Below are 14,433 nucleotides of genomic sequence, written 5' to 3'. Positions count from 1 at the left end.
GTGGATGTGCAAAACTCACTTTAAAGGCCACTGAACCAGAGTCCTCTCCGGCCCTCCAGTTCTAGGATTTTAACACAAAAAAATAGTTCACTTTCAGAAAGAAGAGTATCCGTAAAGTAATAAAAATGATCTTCATGGAGGGGACATAGAGGTTGTCTGAGTTGCACTTTTGAGTTCTGGATACTTTAGAGCTACAAACAACCCATGAGATCACACAATCCAATGTACGTACTAAAGAGCTAAAACAAACCAGTGCCCTGGGGAGATGAAATGATTTGCCTAAAATTATATAGCTTGGGTTTCTTAACTCTCAACCCACTGCTATGTCTCACCCTCATTAAAGACTGCCAATAAGACCTGCTCTGAAAAAGACTGTCTTTGTGACCTCCTCCCAAGAGTACACAAAGGCCATCCTCAGATATCAAACCTCAAATTCAGTTTTTGATACCAAAATAGCTTCCAGAGCATCTCCTGTGGCTGGCTGTGCTGACCAGAGAAACCTACTGCCTAAAGTGAACATCAGAGGTAGGATTGGCTAATGTCCAATTCAAGGAGGAGTCTTGGCATGAACAATTACGAAGCTTCAATCACACATTTGGGGGACACCAGAAAGTTATCTCACACTAGGAAAAGGAAGTTACTTGGAAAAATAAAAAAGAAATGTCCAATATTTGAAAGTGACAATATCCTGACTCCTTGTCAATTATACTTGGATCCAAGGGAAGGATATAGATGGTTTGGTCCTGGAGATTGTTGGTAGAGGTTCATAATCATTTGCCCAAAATCCTGTGGACCAGAATTTTTCTGGAAATCCAGAAATTTTGGCATCTTTGAAAAGTAACATGCTGCATACATAATGCCACTGTAATCTAGACATTAGTTTCACAGAACTGCTAAATAAAGGGTATATACTGCCTCTCTTCACATGTCGTCTTGTTCCCAAATATGTTGTTACAAATTTTCAGAGTTTTTTTGCAATTTGTAATTGTCAATAAGGGACTATGAGCCTCCTTTACTCACTTAGAATCGTCCAAAATCTATAGGTCATAATCTTTGGCAATGAAAGTATGCATCCATCCCACACACATATTTTTGTAATGTAGACTATTTACTGGCAGAAATCAAGGGGAAGATACTAAACTTTATTTGTGGGACCAAATTCTCATGAAGAACATCAAATTAAACCCAGATCTTCCTCATGTTTGATAGAGGCTATGAAGACTCCCTTGCAATGGAGTTATTAATTTCATGTTTTTAATGTTTATTTATTTATTTTGAGAGAGAGGGGGAGAGAGAGAATCCCAAGCAGGCTCTGTGCTGTCAGTGCTGAGCCTGACACGGGGCTCGGTCTCACGAACTGTGAGATCATGACCTGAGCTGAAATCTAGTGTCGGATGCTTAACTAACTGAGCCACCCAGGTACCCCAATTTCATGCTTTTCTATTTCTAATCTGGCTGCAACTGTAAGTAAGCCCCGTTTATTCACAGAAGTTGAAATTAACAAGGATACACGTTCAGGTTAATGGGATATCCAACAATTTGGCTTAGATTCCTAATTTAAGATGAAGAAAATGCTGAAGTAGTAAAACTTTTAAATTGTTACTTTCCGAACAGCTAAATTATGTGAAAAAGCACCAAGATTTTTTTTATTTAGGAAGCTCCTCATAATGTACAAATGACATACCTTTAAATCTAAGGTGCTTGGTAGATATACAGGTTTCACTGTAAAATTCTCAAGTTTGCTCTATGTTGGCAAAGCTTTATCATAAAATGTCAGGGAAAGGGAAGCATTACAAAGAAATGTACAGACCATCAGTGTAAATTCACTGTTTTCAAAAAACATAAAAACTCAAATGCCAGCCAGGACTTACCTTCCAGAGTAAAAACACTAAGAGAGCAAGCATCAAAATCCCAGCAAGTATAGCCACTAGGATGATCCACCAGGGTACTCCTGAATATTGAGCTACGGTCTTTGAGGGAAACACAGTCACACGAACCTATGGGGCACAAAAGCAAGCACCACTGTAAGTGGGGTTCATAGTTCTAATTCTGTTCCAGACACATTTTGAATACAGCCTAATTGCGATGCCTTTGATCTAACTGATATGAGATCTTTTCTCAGAACCTGGAAAATGCTGGACTGTGTTTTGACAAAGTTTTTTTTTTTTTTTTGCTAACCCATCTTTTTAAAACCTTTATATTGAGTTAAAGTAGAGAAAATTGTATAATAAATCATTTATTCATCACCAAGTTTCAGCACTCATCAATACACAGCCAATCTTGTTTCATCTGTATAATCTAAGTATCTTTTTGAGAATGATAACCTTCTCTTTTCATTTTCACTAATGGAAATAGAAGGGCCCAAAATGGCTAATATAGGCCATAATTAGCCTATATTCCTCAGATTAAAAAAATGTTTATATATTTATTTTGAGAGAATGAGCAGGGGAGGGACAGAGAGAGATGAAGAGAGAATCCCAAGCAGGCTCCACACCGTCAGCACGGAGCCCGATGTAGGGCTTGAGCTCATGAACTTTGAGATTATGACCTGAGCCAAAATCAAGAGTTGGACACTTAAGTGACTGAGCCATCCAGGCATCCCATTCCTCACTCAGATTTTAAAGATGATGTGAAATATGGAAATAGGGATGGAGCTGCATTGCTGATACATTTTAACTTTTCGTTAGGATGTCCAACTAAGGACCCTAATACACAGTAAGGTTTCCTGCATTGGCCGTGTACGTGTGTTCTACAATAATATATTTGGACAAAGTAAGCCCTGGATTTGTTCTTAGAGGGCTTAGATCTGTAAGCTGCAGCTGGTGAGAAGCCTAAACTCTAACCATTTGATAGCTGGCAAATACCAATGAAACAGAAATAGTGTCTATTCAGAAACCTAAGAAGTTGCTTACAGCAATTTGCAACAACTCGGTTATGTGCGTTTAGGATTCAGGTGGATTTCTGTGAAACCAGGAGACTATTTTTCCAAGCACGTAAAAGACCTGGTGATAGCTACAAACAGGATTTTGTAAATGGATTAGAGAGCTTCCAGTTGGGTTTCTGATATTTCTGAATTACAAGAATGTAAGGTGAAGGGTAAAGAAAAAGTGTGAGTACTTGGCTTCTGACAAGTGTTTTCAGTCAAGTACTCTGTATTAGTACCGAATTCCTGATGCTGCCTAAAAGTGCTTCTATGTCTGTCTACATTGTGCTTCCGTACTTATGTGATTCTCTTTTTAAAAGAAAACCTCTTCACTAAAATACTTCTCTTTCTACTTATAATAGAAAGTAGCTTCTCAGCCTCATTTACAGAATATACTTTAAAGCAAGAGAATTGCTTTTCTTTGAACATTTAGGAGGAAAGAAGTCTGTTTTCAGCCTGTTACACCAACTCTGACACCTCTCCCAGCTACTGTGTTTCCTGTTATGCTCTCAGTGAGGTTTCTCTCAAACTGCCAGACAACTGTGGGGGTGGGGGGGCCCCTTTGTTCAATCCTCCCTACCTTCCATCCCCCTTCGGAAAGGCATCCCAGCTGTAAGCTAAAACCACCCCTGATTACTGGGTCTAACACAGGCGTATCCATTTAGTGGGAAGAAAGAATGGTGAGAGACCAGTGATGAAATAGCGTACTCGATGTGACTGGTAAGCCTACCTACTCTAAACCAAAACAAACAAAAAAAATTAGCTTATGCTGGTCTCATTTACTTGGGGGCCAGATGACAACCTGGAAGGACCATCCTCATTTTTAAGAATAAGTTCTGATAAATCTGGAAGTGGAGAGTGGAGACTGGTCCGTGGCAGGGGACCAAGCCCCACAATCGCACTGTGTATCAGAGTACCTTTTAAATGGCTGATAATAGGGGAAACCACTCCTATAAATGGCAGCAATCCAACAGTATAAGAGCTGAACAAGGTAATTTTTGATTTGGTGGGGGTGGAGTGTACATCCTGCTGAGGGGTCTAGCCCCGAGTCTGACTACCATTCAAACCAGATTTTGGAGCCTTTCAGAAACTGTGAAACAACTCAGCGTCAAAGACTGAAGACTGAAGCCAGGGGCAGGGCTACACTTGTAAAGGGCAGATGTGCTCTGCAAACCCAGGCTGTGTGTAAGGCCACACTGCAGTCCAGGAAGGTGAGAGAGGCGAGTCAGCAAGACTTTGTTTTTTCCATAAACTTTCACCTAAATTTTGTTTTGTTTTTAAGACAGCCATTCTCCAGCTGGGACTGGGAATCAAGGGGGAGCTGACCTCAGAACTGGGGAAGGGGAGACCAGACGTGAGCTGCAGAGCTCTGGAAAGCCTGGTCAGATCTTGCCACAGCAGCTATTATTGATGGACAGTGACAGGTTAAGGGGAGTAGAAATTACTCCAACTCCAGAAACATTTGGGGGGGGGGGGTGGTTGTTCTTTAAAATCTAGGCGTTTGCACTTTTCACATATGCATGTGAAGATGAGGCTTGAGCTCTGCTGACGCATTAAATTCCATCATGAGCGAGCAGTGCTTAGACCCCATTTGCCTGCTCACTGCCAGAATGGTTCCCCTGAATCACTCTGTGACATAGTACTCTCTATTCTTAGAACATCAATGTAAGAAATCACATGAAGGGATTTTCAGATCTTTCACAAAACTCTCTATTAAAGACATCATCACCTTTCATGCGCGTTCCTCATATCAGAAACCCATCTTGTAAAAGGATCCAGATCTCATATTCTCTGAATTTAGAGCCAAAAGAAGGACATCACATTCCCCTGAAGAATGATATGCCTTTTACCTATTTTCGGCAACGAGGAAGCAGATACTCTTTTCCAATTTCCTTAGGAATGAAGTGGGGGATATATAAATACAACCAATAAACAATCTCTTCCTTCCTTGACTTAATTCAACAATTATCTCCTGGTTCACATTCCCCTAGACCATGAAATTCTTAACAGTCAACACTGTATCTTATTCAACTTTGCTTCTCTAGCATTTGTGCAGGGAAGGCACGTAGTGTGTGTGCACAATAAGTACTTGTTAACTGGATGGATTTAATTGATGCTAAAATGTAACCATTTTATCTGGTTCAATTAGGTGACCAGCTCTCTGACTTTATTATAACAATGTGCTAAAATGTATTGAGAAGCAAACAGAACACTCTTAAAATTGGTTGGGTTATAAGGAAACTAAAAGGTGTTTTTTGTTTTTTTGTTTTTCTTCCTTTTCTTTCCTTCTAGCCAGGACTAGAGTGAAAGCAAGGAGAAGTTTTAATATGAAGACCAAAAGACAAGACTGAATTACTCAACCTCCTTTGCTTCTATCTCCAAAGAAAAATGATCTTCAGGCTAGAAAGGACAGATGGACTAAGATAAAGATGAAACTGAAACCCACAATAAGTGAGGGAATAAAGAGAAAGGCATCCTGACACTTGAATTAAGCTCACATCTTTAGGCCCAGGAAAAGTACACCTAAATACTAAAGAAAATACTAAAGAAACATGTAGATGGATATCTGAGCTGCTGTATCTCAGAAATCAGAGTCAATAGAAGAGGTACCAGAAGACTAGAGATAAGCAAATGTCTCCATTTTCAAAAGAAATGCACTTTAGATACAAAACAGTAATACATTCACAAATCCACCCATTATTAAATAACCAAGGAGGGTCACAGCAGACTCCACTTCCCATTAGCATGCACGAGTTCTCCAAGCCCTTACATGAAATGCCCCAGAGAACCTCACTTTCATTTGTGACCCAGCCACTAGACTGGGTACCAGCACCCTAGTCCCATCATCTTCCAGAAAACAAGAGCACTTGATGGGGGCCTGTGAGCCCAAGGTCTGGTCTCACGTCACATGGCAGTCCTGTGACCTGAGAGACAACCTTCCTTGGATTGTTTTCTCATGGGAATCTGACATCTGGAGACTTACTGGGAAGCAGGCGTTACAGAGTCAAAGAATAGGAGCCCTGAAACCAGAGACTTCTAGGTTTCAACTCAGGATCCCAACTGTGCCTGCTTCCTTTTTGGTAAAATGGGTAAGTCCACCTTGTCATTCTTCTGAGGTTTAAATGACTGTACATAGGTAAAATGTCTAGTAAATTGTAGACATTTTATTAATGCTTTATGATGTTTATCCATCCCCTCTAAAGTGTTTCTTCTTTTTCCAGCTCTAAAAACTCAGTGATTCTCAGGGTTACTGTTGTTTTGTTTTTTTTTTTCTTTTAAGTGTTTATTTATTTTGAGAGAGAGTGCACACAAGCAGGAGTGGGATGGAGAGAGAGGAGCGAGATTCCCAAGCAGTCTCTGCACTGTCAGCACAGAGCCCACTGCAGTGCTCGAACTCCCAAACCAGCAGATTATGACCTGAGCCGAAACCAAAAGGCAGTAAGCCCCTCAGGCTTACTGATTTAAAGTTCTAGCAAGCTATCGCAGCTGCCTCCAGTCAGAGAGGGTAGAGAAGGGCTTCTCAGGAAGGTTATGGCTCCACTGACCGTCCTCTATGATGCCTTATTGATAAGAGGCAGAAAGGTGGGCTGGAATAACATGCAAAGATAATCTAAGGCCAGGGTGACGTATGTCCTGGTGAGCCTAGGACAATCCTAATTTATATCCCTTGTCCCAGCATCCTGCCCAGTTTAGCATTTGCCCCAGACAAAAAGACAAATGTGTTCTAGTTTGGATGATAGGTTTTAACAGCTAAAAATCACTGTATTCAGAAACGAGTGCTCAGGAGAGCTCACGGCTGGCTCAAAGGACTGAAGCCAAAACACTTCTATAGGCACATCAGTAGATCAGTTTAAGAACGGTGAGTCACAATCTTTTTCTCCAGTCTCTTGTAAAACATCCTGGTCTATGACATGCAGTCACTGTATCTTGAGAGCATGACAGAAGCCCCTGTGGGCTACAGACCCCCACAAGGAACCCTTTCCAGTGTGCCCCCGAAGCCACTGCGCCCAGTCCCGTGAAGCATTTTTCTCAATTGCCTGGGTGAGGCCAGAGAAGGCATGCCTCTCAGCTTTGAAAAAGATAAAACCTTGCAGGCATAGAACACTACCAGGGCAAATGATCAAGACTCAGAACTACTCTGTGAACTGAAATGACAGACCACAAGCAAATCACATAAAACGTAAGGACACATTTAAAGGCATGCATTTAGGGGCGTCTGGGGGGCTCCACCAGTTAAGCTTCTGACTTCGGCTCAGGTCACGATCTTGCACTTGGTAGGTTTGAGCCCCGCGTCAGGCTCTGTGCTAACAGCTCAGAGCCTGCAGCCGGCTTTAGACTCTGTGTCTCCCTCTCTCTCTGCCCCTAACCCACTTGCACTCTGCCTCTGTCTCTCAAAAATAAATAAACGTTAAAAAATATTAAAAGGTATACATTTAGATTTTTAAAAATTGCTCAAGGACAGGATATGGGAGCTATAGCTTGACAGCACATTCTTTTGAAAACACCGGGAAGTTTCAGCAGAACACAAACCGTAGCCGCTAGAAGTGCAAACACAGTCTCCCATGTTCACAGCAAGACCAAGTTTTAGGCTGACAGAAGCGTGGGGCCGAGGTGTCTGGAGTTCGGGGCCTCAGGGTGAGGCGAACCAGGCAGACAGCAGGTCCACACTCTGCCCATGTGGGAGTCACGCTGCCAGACCAGCGCCAGCCCAGGAGGAGAGGGCCTGGCATGACGGGTAACTGAAGAGGTGGATGCTTCGCTCTGAACGGAAGGAAAGGCATGTCCAAGGGGCATCTCCGTTTCCTTCAGTTATTCCAAAGGCCGCTACGTGGCTAAGAGAGAGGGCTCATTTGGGACTTGTGCCAAGGTGCATAACCAGGGACCGATTTTGTAAGATTCACCTCTGGATTCACACGTAAAGAGATCTTTTCCAATAACTGCAGCTGGCCACACGTGCCATGAGCTGCTCCATAAAGTGGTGGTGACCATCAGCGGGGACACTCCCAGAGATGACTACGGCATCAGGGATGGTCTAAGACTTGGGGTTTCTACAGAGGTGGGAGGTGCACCCATTCTTTCACGGGGCTAATAGCTCTCCAATCTGCCACGTGCACTGCAGAACTAGATGACCTCAGAGGTACTTCTTTTTCCAATGATTCTATTAAAATACAGCTTGGGGTGGCAGCACCTTAAAGCATCATCTGACTTCTCCTAAAGGAGGGGTCACGGTGCTGTGAGCGAAATGAGTGCCACGGTAGCATGTCCTCAGGCTGGGGCACAGGGCAGAGACAGAGTGATTTTCTCCGAGTTCAGGCAAGACAGGGGGACCTCTCACCTGAGTGCCTGCGTGTGGCAGTTTGATATTCTCAGCAGCGGCAGCAACATCAATGGAAGCCCGGACGAGAATGTCCAGGTAGTTCATTTTGGAATATTCCTGTTTGGAGACAAAGTTAGCAAATGCATTAAGGAAGTGAGAGATGTCCTAAGAAACAGCAAATGACTTGCAGGGGACAGCCTCACGGCAGGACCAAACCTCTAGAAACGTGCTGTTCCATAACCTCGAGCGAAGGACAACAGAGGCCTTGCTGTCCAGCCCTCGCAGCGGACAGCTTATGTTCACACAGTTCACGTTCATGCTGCAATTCTGGACAGGACACAAGAGGGGCAGTTAAAATCCAACAGTACAGGGAAGACCTTCCCGCCACCATCTGTCAAACAGTCCTGGCTCTTGAAAAAATACTTACAAGGGTCTGATATTTTCTTTCAGCAAATAAAGAAAATTTTCTGCCATCATCTGTCTGTTTTTCAGCAATTTCCCGTTTCCTTCTTGAGTTGTGAGACTCCTGAAAAGAAATTATATCCAAACCAGTTCTACTTAATGTAATTCTTTGTCCCTAGCATACAAACCCTTGAGCCCTCCCTCCCAAATAACGCCAAATTCACGTAATCAGCAATTAACATCTGCCCGTCTCCTGTCATCGAAGGAACGGAAATAATTTAAGTGTAAAGTCCACAAATGTTCCGATCTCATTGCGAGTTTATTGACTAAGGTCATTTATTCCCACTTTGACTTCAAAACTCAGGCAAAGAAAGAGGCTTTCTATGTTCTTCTGTCTCCTCACCAGACTGAGTACCCTGAGTTCAGGCATCAGATTTCATTGCTTTATCTTTAGCACCCAGCTCAGTAACTAATGTATGGTACAAAATCAGCACATCTTGAATAAATAAATGACACCGAAGAACAAGGAAAAAAGCAAAAGAACTAGTCAGTGACTTATTCAAAGTAGAGTACTGAAAAGTAAGCCATGTAAGAATTCTGCTTCAAAATAGCATTTTCCTTAAGACAGGATTAAGAGTAATGGGCCATCTTGGGTTTTGTTTTTGTTTTTTTAGTTTTATTTTAGAGAGAGAGTGATCTGGGGAGAGGGACACAGAGGGAGAGAGAATCTTAAGCAGGTTCCACTCTCAGCACACAGCCCAACATGAGGCTCGATCTCACAACCCTAGGATCATGACCTGAGACAAAATCAAGAGTCAGACGCTCAACTAACTCAACCACCCAGGCACCCCTGGACCATCTTGTTTTTCAAAGTTGACGAACAGAGGATACTTCTATAAGCCGACAACTGTTAACACTGGTCATACCCGAGTCACTCTACAACTTAAAAGAAACAGACATGCAATAACAAAGCAGATCTGCCAACTGGAGCATAGATGATAAACCCGTTCTGTGCACCAGTACTGAGCAGTTAAGAACACAGGCTCTGAAAACAGGCGGAGCTGAGCTCGAATGCAGAATCTGCCTCTTAACTGCCGAGCTGATTCTTAAAACATTAATCTCTCTGAACCTCAGTTTCCTCATCTATGAAGTGGTAGGGATAAGAAAAATACCTTAAAGGCCTATCAAGGGAATGAAATGAGAAAAAGCAAATAAAATGCTTAGCACAGTGTCTGAGACACAATAAAGACTCGACTAAGTATTCACTATTTTAAAAAATAAGAATGAAAGCTCTGAAGGTCACTTGCTAAGGTGCCAATATCCTTTGTAATGAGTTTGATTCTCCCGGGAGTTAACACTGGCTGGCCAACCCCCAGAAGCATATCCTAGTCCTCTTTATAGGTCATACTGGGCTGTAAAACTCCAGGAAGCGTCATTTCCTTCAACAAGTGCTGAATGACCCTGCCATAACGATCACTAATCAGCAGCAACCCTCAGCCTGACTTGGATACTCAACTGTAACAGAGAAACTGACACCAGAGAAAAAGTCAACATGCCACTATGTCAGTTTCCTAAGGAAAAAGATGATTTTCCCCTCAAAGGTTAGCTTCCCTATTTACATCGATGGAGACAGGAGATAAATCCATCAACATACCTTTAGTTTCAGGGAGTTTATTTCACTTTGCGGCTCACAAGCTATCTTTTCCAAGCCTTTGGATTCTACTTTCACCAAATAAAGCAACCATTTGCCATTGCTAATTTCTTTTGGCCACTGGATATTCAAGGTTGCTGTGCCGAGGTTTTTAAGAGGTTTACCCAAGTTAATAACCTGTTAGAAAATAATACGTATTATATATCTCAGTGTAATTCTCTCAACATAAAATTAAGTAGCAGCTCCTGTTGCCAAGGGAAAAGAAAAAACCCAAATATCTGGCATAATCCTACAGTGAAAGTATGGGCTTCAAAAATTGAGACTACCAATATGGGGTCCAAAACAGAGATTGATGCCTAAAAAAGGTAAAGAGAAATGATTGCTCATTCCCACCCAGGAACTAGTGTGTGCAACAGCATCTGTGGTGTAGATACGCCACACCCTCAACACACTCGGGAAGTCACCAATAACCTGCTTCTGGGAAGCCCCTCCCACTGTAAACATGAAGCAGGCTCTGTCCTCTACTACCCAGGGGAGGCTTGGGTAGCAACGCAGAGTCTGAGTAAAAACCATTATGACAGCCGTGAATCAGGAGTCCAAGTTGGGGACACAGTAACTTCCCGCAGCAGAACCCGAAAGAGGCACGAGCTCTCTTTGTCTGTGCGCGGGGACAGCTGTGGAGCCCAGAGACGCGGCTCTCAGCCACCCCTGCGCAGGCATCATCATGGCCACCGCCACCACCTGTCACAGCTGTGTCTATGATGCTAAGACACACACACACACACACAACAGAATTCAACCCCTTCATCCTGCTGGGGACAGGGGTGGGCACATTCTTGCCGTCTCAGACCCAAATCCACGGATGAGGTATGAGCCACCTCTGTCCTATGCGTTTCTGTTCATCCAACCAGACTTAGAGGCACTGTGTGACTCCTATTTTGAAATGCTTCAGAGCAATCAGTAGTCTTCCTTACTGGCACTGGGCTTGTGAAATGTTAGGGAACATTAGCCACACACAGTAAGAAAGATGTCCTTATGGTGGAGGAAGAAATGAGTCATAACACATTCTAAAGCCAGATATGAAGTACTTTGAGATTTTTGTTTTACAGACAGACTCTGGGGAGGGGCGAGGTGTTCCTTGGTCTCTACACCACTTACACATTAAAACTCTCTAACAGGAAAATGGCCAAACTGAACTGGATTTTGAAAGTCCTATGTTGAATGATGGTCGTGTTCTTCATTGTGGAGGATAAAACTTTTACCGTAAGCCAGTCTGTTGCTTAAAAATTGGTGAACTCACTTTTAACTGAGCATTTATCATGCTTATTTATTAATATTGCTTAATATTGATATTACATACTAAAATCCATATCCACATTTATTAAAATTACATCACATATCCCCATATATAGTATATGTTAGCTTTTAGTATATATAGTACGGAAGACCAACTGTTTCAACTCACCCTGAACTCATACTCTATTAAACTTCCCACCTCATCTTCAGATTTCATAGCTTGCTCACCAACAACTGTTCCTCCAAAATACACCTGGGAAGGTTTAGCAACTCTGTTAAATTAAAAAACACCAGTTTTAGCAAGATTGTAAACGGTTCTTTTAAACACTGATTTGTTATGCTAAACACAAACACTTACCCAGAGACCGATAAAAGCAGTTCAATAACCACTTTTGCTGTAGCTGTAATTGAAGCCAAATTATCTTGATTGCTTGTTCTGAAAATGAAAAGGAAACAATAGGGTTTCATTTTAACCGTCAGTTTTCTCATTACAATTACACTTCTTTTAGGAGTTCGAGCAGAGCTGGTTCTTTGGCTGTGTTTTCATGAAATAATTCTGAATGGAAAGGTTGAAGAAACGCTTACGTTTCCAGCTTCAGATTAATATCCAGATCTGTGGTGTCAAAGGTAACCTCAGTTGTACTTAAAATCAAATAAAAAGTCACCTAAACAAATAGAAAGAGATGTTACCAGAGATCAAGCATGTCAACACTGTAATGGCACGTAGAACAGTACAATACAGTATGTAAAGGCATCACCTACACTGGAATTTCTTTTAAAAGGATTTCCAAGTTCACAGTCTGCTTGTGAGCCGTTCTGATTGGCAACACAACTCAACTGTTTCTCCTGTAACAAAAAAAAACACGAGATCACAACGCATTCACTTGCCGCACGGCTCTGGGTGTTTCCTCCTCACAGCTCTCCAAAAACACTTACAGGGAAAGCCCTCAATTCTCTGTAGGCCGAGTAAGTCAGAGTGTCCGGAAAAGTTGCAATGAGTTTAGCTTCATGAGCGTCATCGCCGTCTTTTGTGGGGTTCCTTGGATTGGAAGGGCTGTTTGTCACTGTGATTTCTAAAGCAATGTCCTTCTGGTCTTTTAGAACTAGTTCTGGGACACCTTTTTGACTATTAAAAAAACAATGCAAAAAAAAAAAAAAACACAAAAAACAAGAAAAATGACAGAGCCCTCAGTACATTTTCAGTAACCCACTGCAAAGCAGTCATTTTTGCTAGGATGACAGAGCGATTCTTACATTGGTAAATAAGAAAATTTGTCTTGATTTCCTTCCCGGGTACAAAATTTATATTCTAGTTTAAGGTTGCTGTTACATACATTGTCGGCTCCACATCCCTCTTTTAAGAAGTGCACCTGTAGGAAAACAAAACCATTGTAATTTATGCCATTTAGGACCCTCAACAGTGACTGGCTGTTTCCACACAGTCCTTTCCCTGTGTGACAGTTACCACAGCACAAGCTTCAAAGGTACTTTGCCATGCATCCAATGCCCACTCTGTGCTTTAACAGAACCACGCTTTAAGAACACTTTGGCCATGGCATTGAGGTGCAGTAAAGAGCGTGAGCCCTGCAGCCACACAGGTCCATGTTCAATCCTGGCTCTGCCACTCACTTAGCCACGTGGCTTGGGGGAAGTCACTTAACCTTTCAGAGGCTAAGTTTCACCTTAGGTAATATGGGGATACCACCACCCTACTTGCTAGGGATACTGTAAGAATTACCAACAATAATGATGATGCTAACACACGACTACATATTTTAACTCAATCCTCACAACAGACTTAGGAGGATATTGTTACGGGCTCCACTGTACAAATGAGGAAACAGAGTTTAAGATCAGGAAAGCAAATGGTACAGCGCTAACGGGTGCTCAAGAATCACACTGATAAACAGGAAAACAGTCTCCCTGCCTGTTATGTTTAACTGGACTACAGAGCTAGGAATAGACACAAGAAATATTCACGTGATGATAACATCCAAAGTCTACGAAAAAGTATACGATAGTGTAAGGAACCACACTTTGTGACAATGAAGACTGGCAACGTGTAGACTGAAGCAGGTCTCCCTGCTGAAAGGCTTCACCCGTGGGCCACCAGAACCAAGAGCCTCAGAGTGGATGCTCCAGCACCAACTGGATTACGACAGCAAGTGCACGATGACAGACCAAGATGCCACAGCTCTCCAGCCTAACCCTGTATGGCCACCACCCTAAGCCCAAATAGACCCCACCTTATATGAGGCATATGGCAAGCCACGTTAATTTTTCTTCCCAAGATTACATAGGCTAGGCTACATTAGCCACTAGATGACTATTTTATGGCTACTCTTTTTCTGCCTTGCTGAATTGTTATATGCCTTGACTTTTTTTGAGTTTATTTATTTATTTTTTGAGAGAGAGAGAGAGCGAGCGAGCACGTGCACGTGCGAGCAAGCTCAGGGGGAGGGGCGGAAACAGAGGGAGAAGGAGAATCCCAAGCAGGCTCAACAGGGCTCGAACCCATGAACCATGAGATCATGACTGGAGTGGAAACCAAGAGACGCTTAACCAACTGAGCCACCCAGGTGCCCCTGTGGTGCTTGATTTTAATGTTCAGACTAACAAGTTTGTTTTCTACATTTTAATGTTCTCAATGGTATAATGCAATGTATTTTTCTTTGTACATACGGCTACAAAAGAAACTTGAAGTGAGAGTAAGTTCTGCCAATTATAGTCTCAGTAAGTTCCAGTGGCCAAAAATTATTCAGAACAATACTCTGGTTCCAAATTGTATTCCATATGTTTCTATTCTCACTATTAATTTGGGAAACAAATCTCAACCAAACTTTG

The 14,433-nt window shown here is 42.4% G+C and overlaps 1 protein-coding gene across 2 annotated transcripts in view; it reads right to left on the bottom strand.

The window, feature by feature from the left end:
- The window catches only part of ITGA6 (integrin subunit alpha 6), a 77,283-nt gene that overhangs the window by 5,659 nt on the left and 57,191 nt on the right, over positions 1 to 14,433 (bottom strand). For both annotated transcript variants that reach the window (XM_086718906.1, XM_086718907.1), the window contains exons 14-24: positions 12,844 to 12,959; positions 12,526 to 12,715; positions 12,352 to 12,435; positions 12,175 to 12,254; positions 11,948 to 12,025; positions 11,759 to 11,861; positions 10,297 to 10,470; positions 8,668 to 8,766; positions 8,457 to 8,567; positions 8,259 to 8,357; positions 1,872 to 1,997 (exon numbers count right to left, since the gene is read on the bottom strand). In XM_086718906.1, the coding sequence (XP_086575032.1) occupies positions 1,872 to 1,997; positions 8,259 to 8,357; positions 8,457 to 8,567; positions 8,668 to 8,766; positions 10,297 to 10,470; positions 11,759 to 11,861; positions 11,948 to 12,025; positions 12,175 to 12,254; positions 12,352 to 12,435; positions 12,526 to 12,715; positions 12,844 to 12,959 (1,260 nt within the window). The remainder of the gene's footprint in view (positions 1 to 1,871; positions 1,998 to 8,258; positions 8,358 to 8,456; positions 8,568 to 8,667; positions 8,767 to 10,296; positions 10,471 to 11,758; positions 11,862 to 11,947; positions 12,026 to 12,174; positions 12,255 to 12,351; positions 12,436 to 12,525; positions 12,716 to 12,843; positions 12,960 to 14,433) is intronic.

Source organism: Puma concolor, chromosome C1, assembly GCF_028749965.1.
Source record: "Puma concolor isolate L17-30 chromosome C1, mPumCon1.1.hap2, whole genome shotgun sequence".
Lineage (NCBI taxonomy): Eukaryota > Metazoa > Chordata > Mammalia > Carnivora > Felidae > Puma > Puma concolor.
This window is presented reverse-complemented; position numbering and strand designations above follow the sequence as displayed.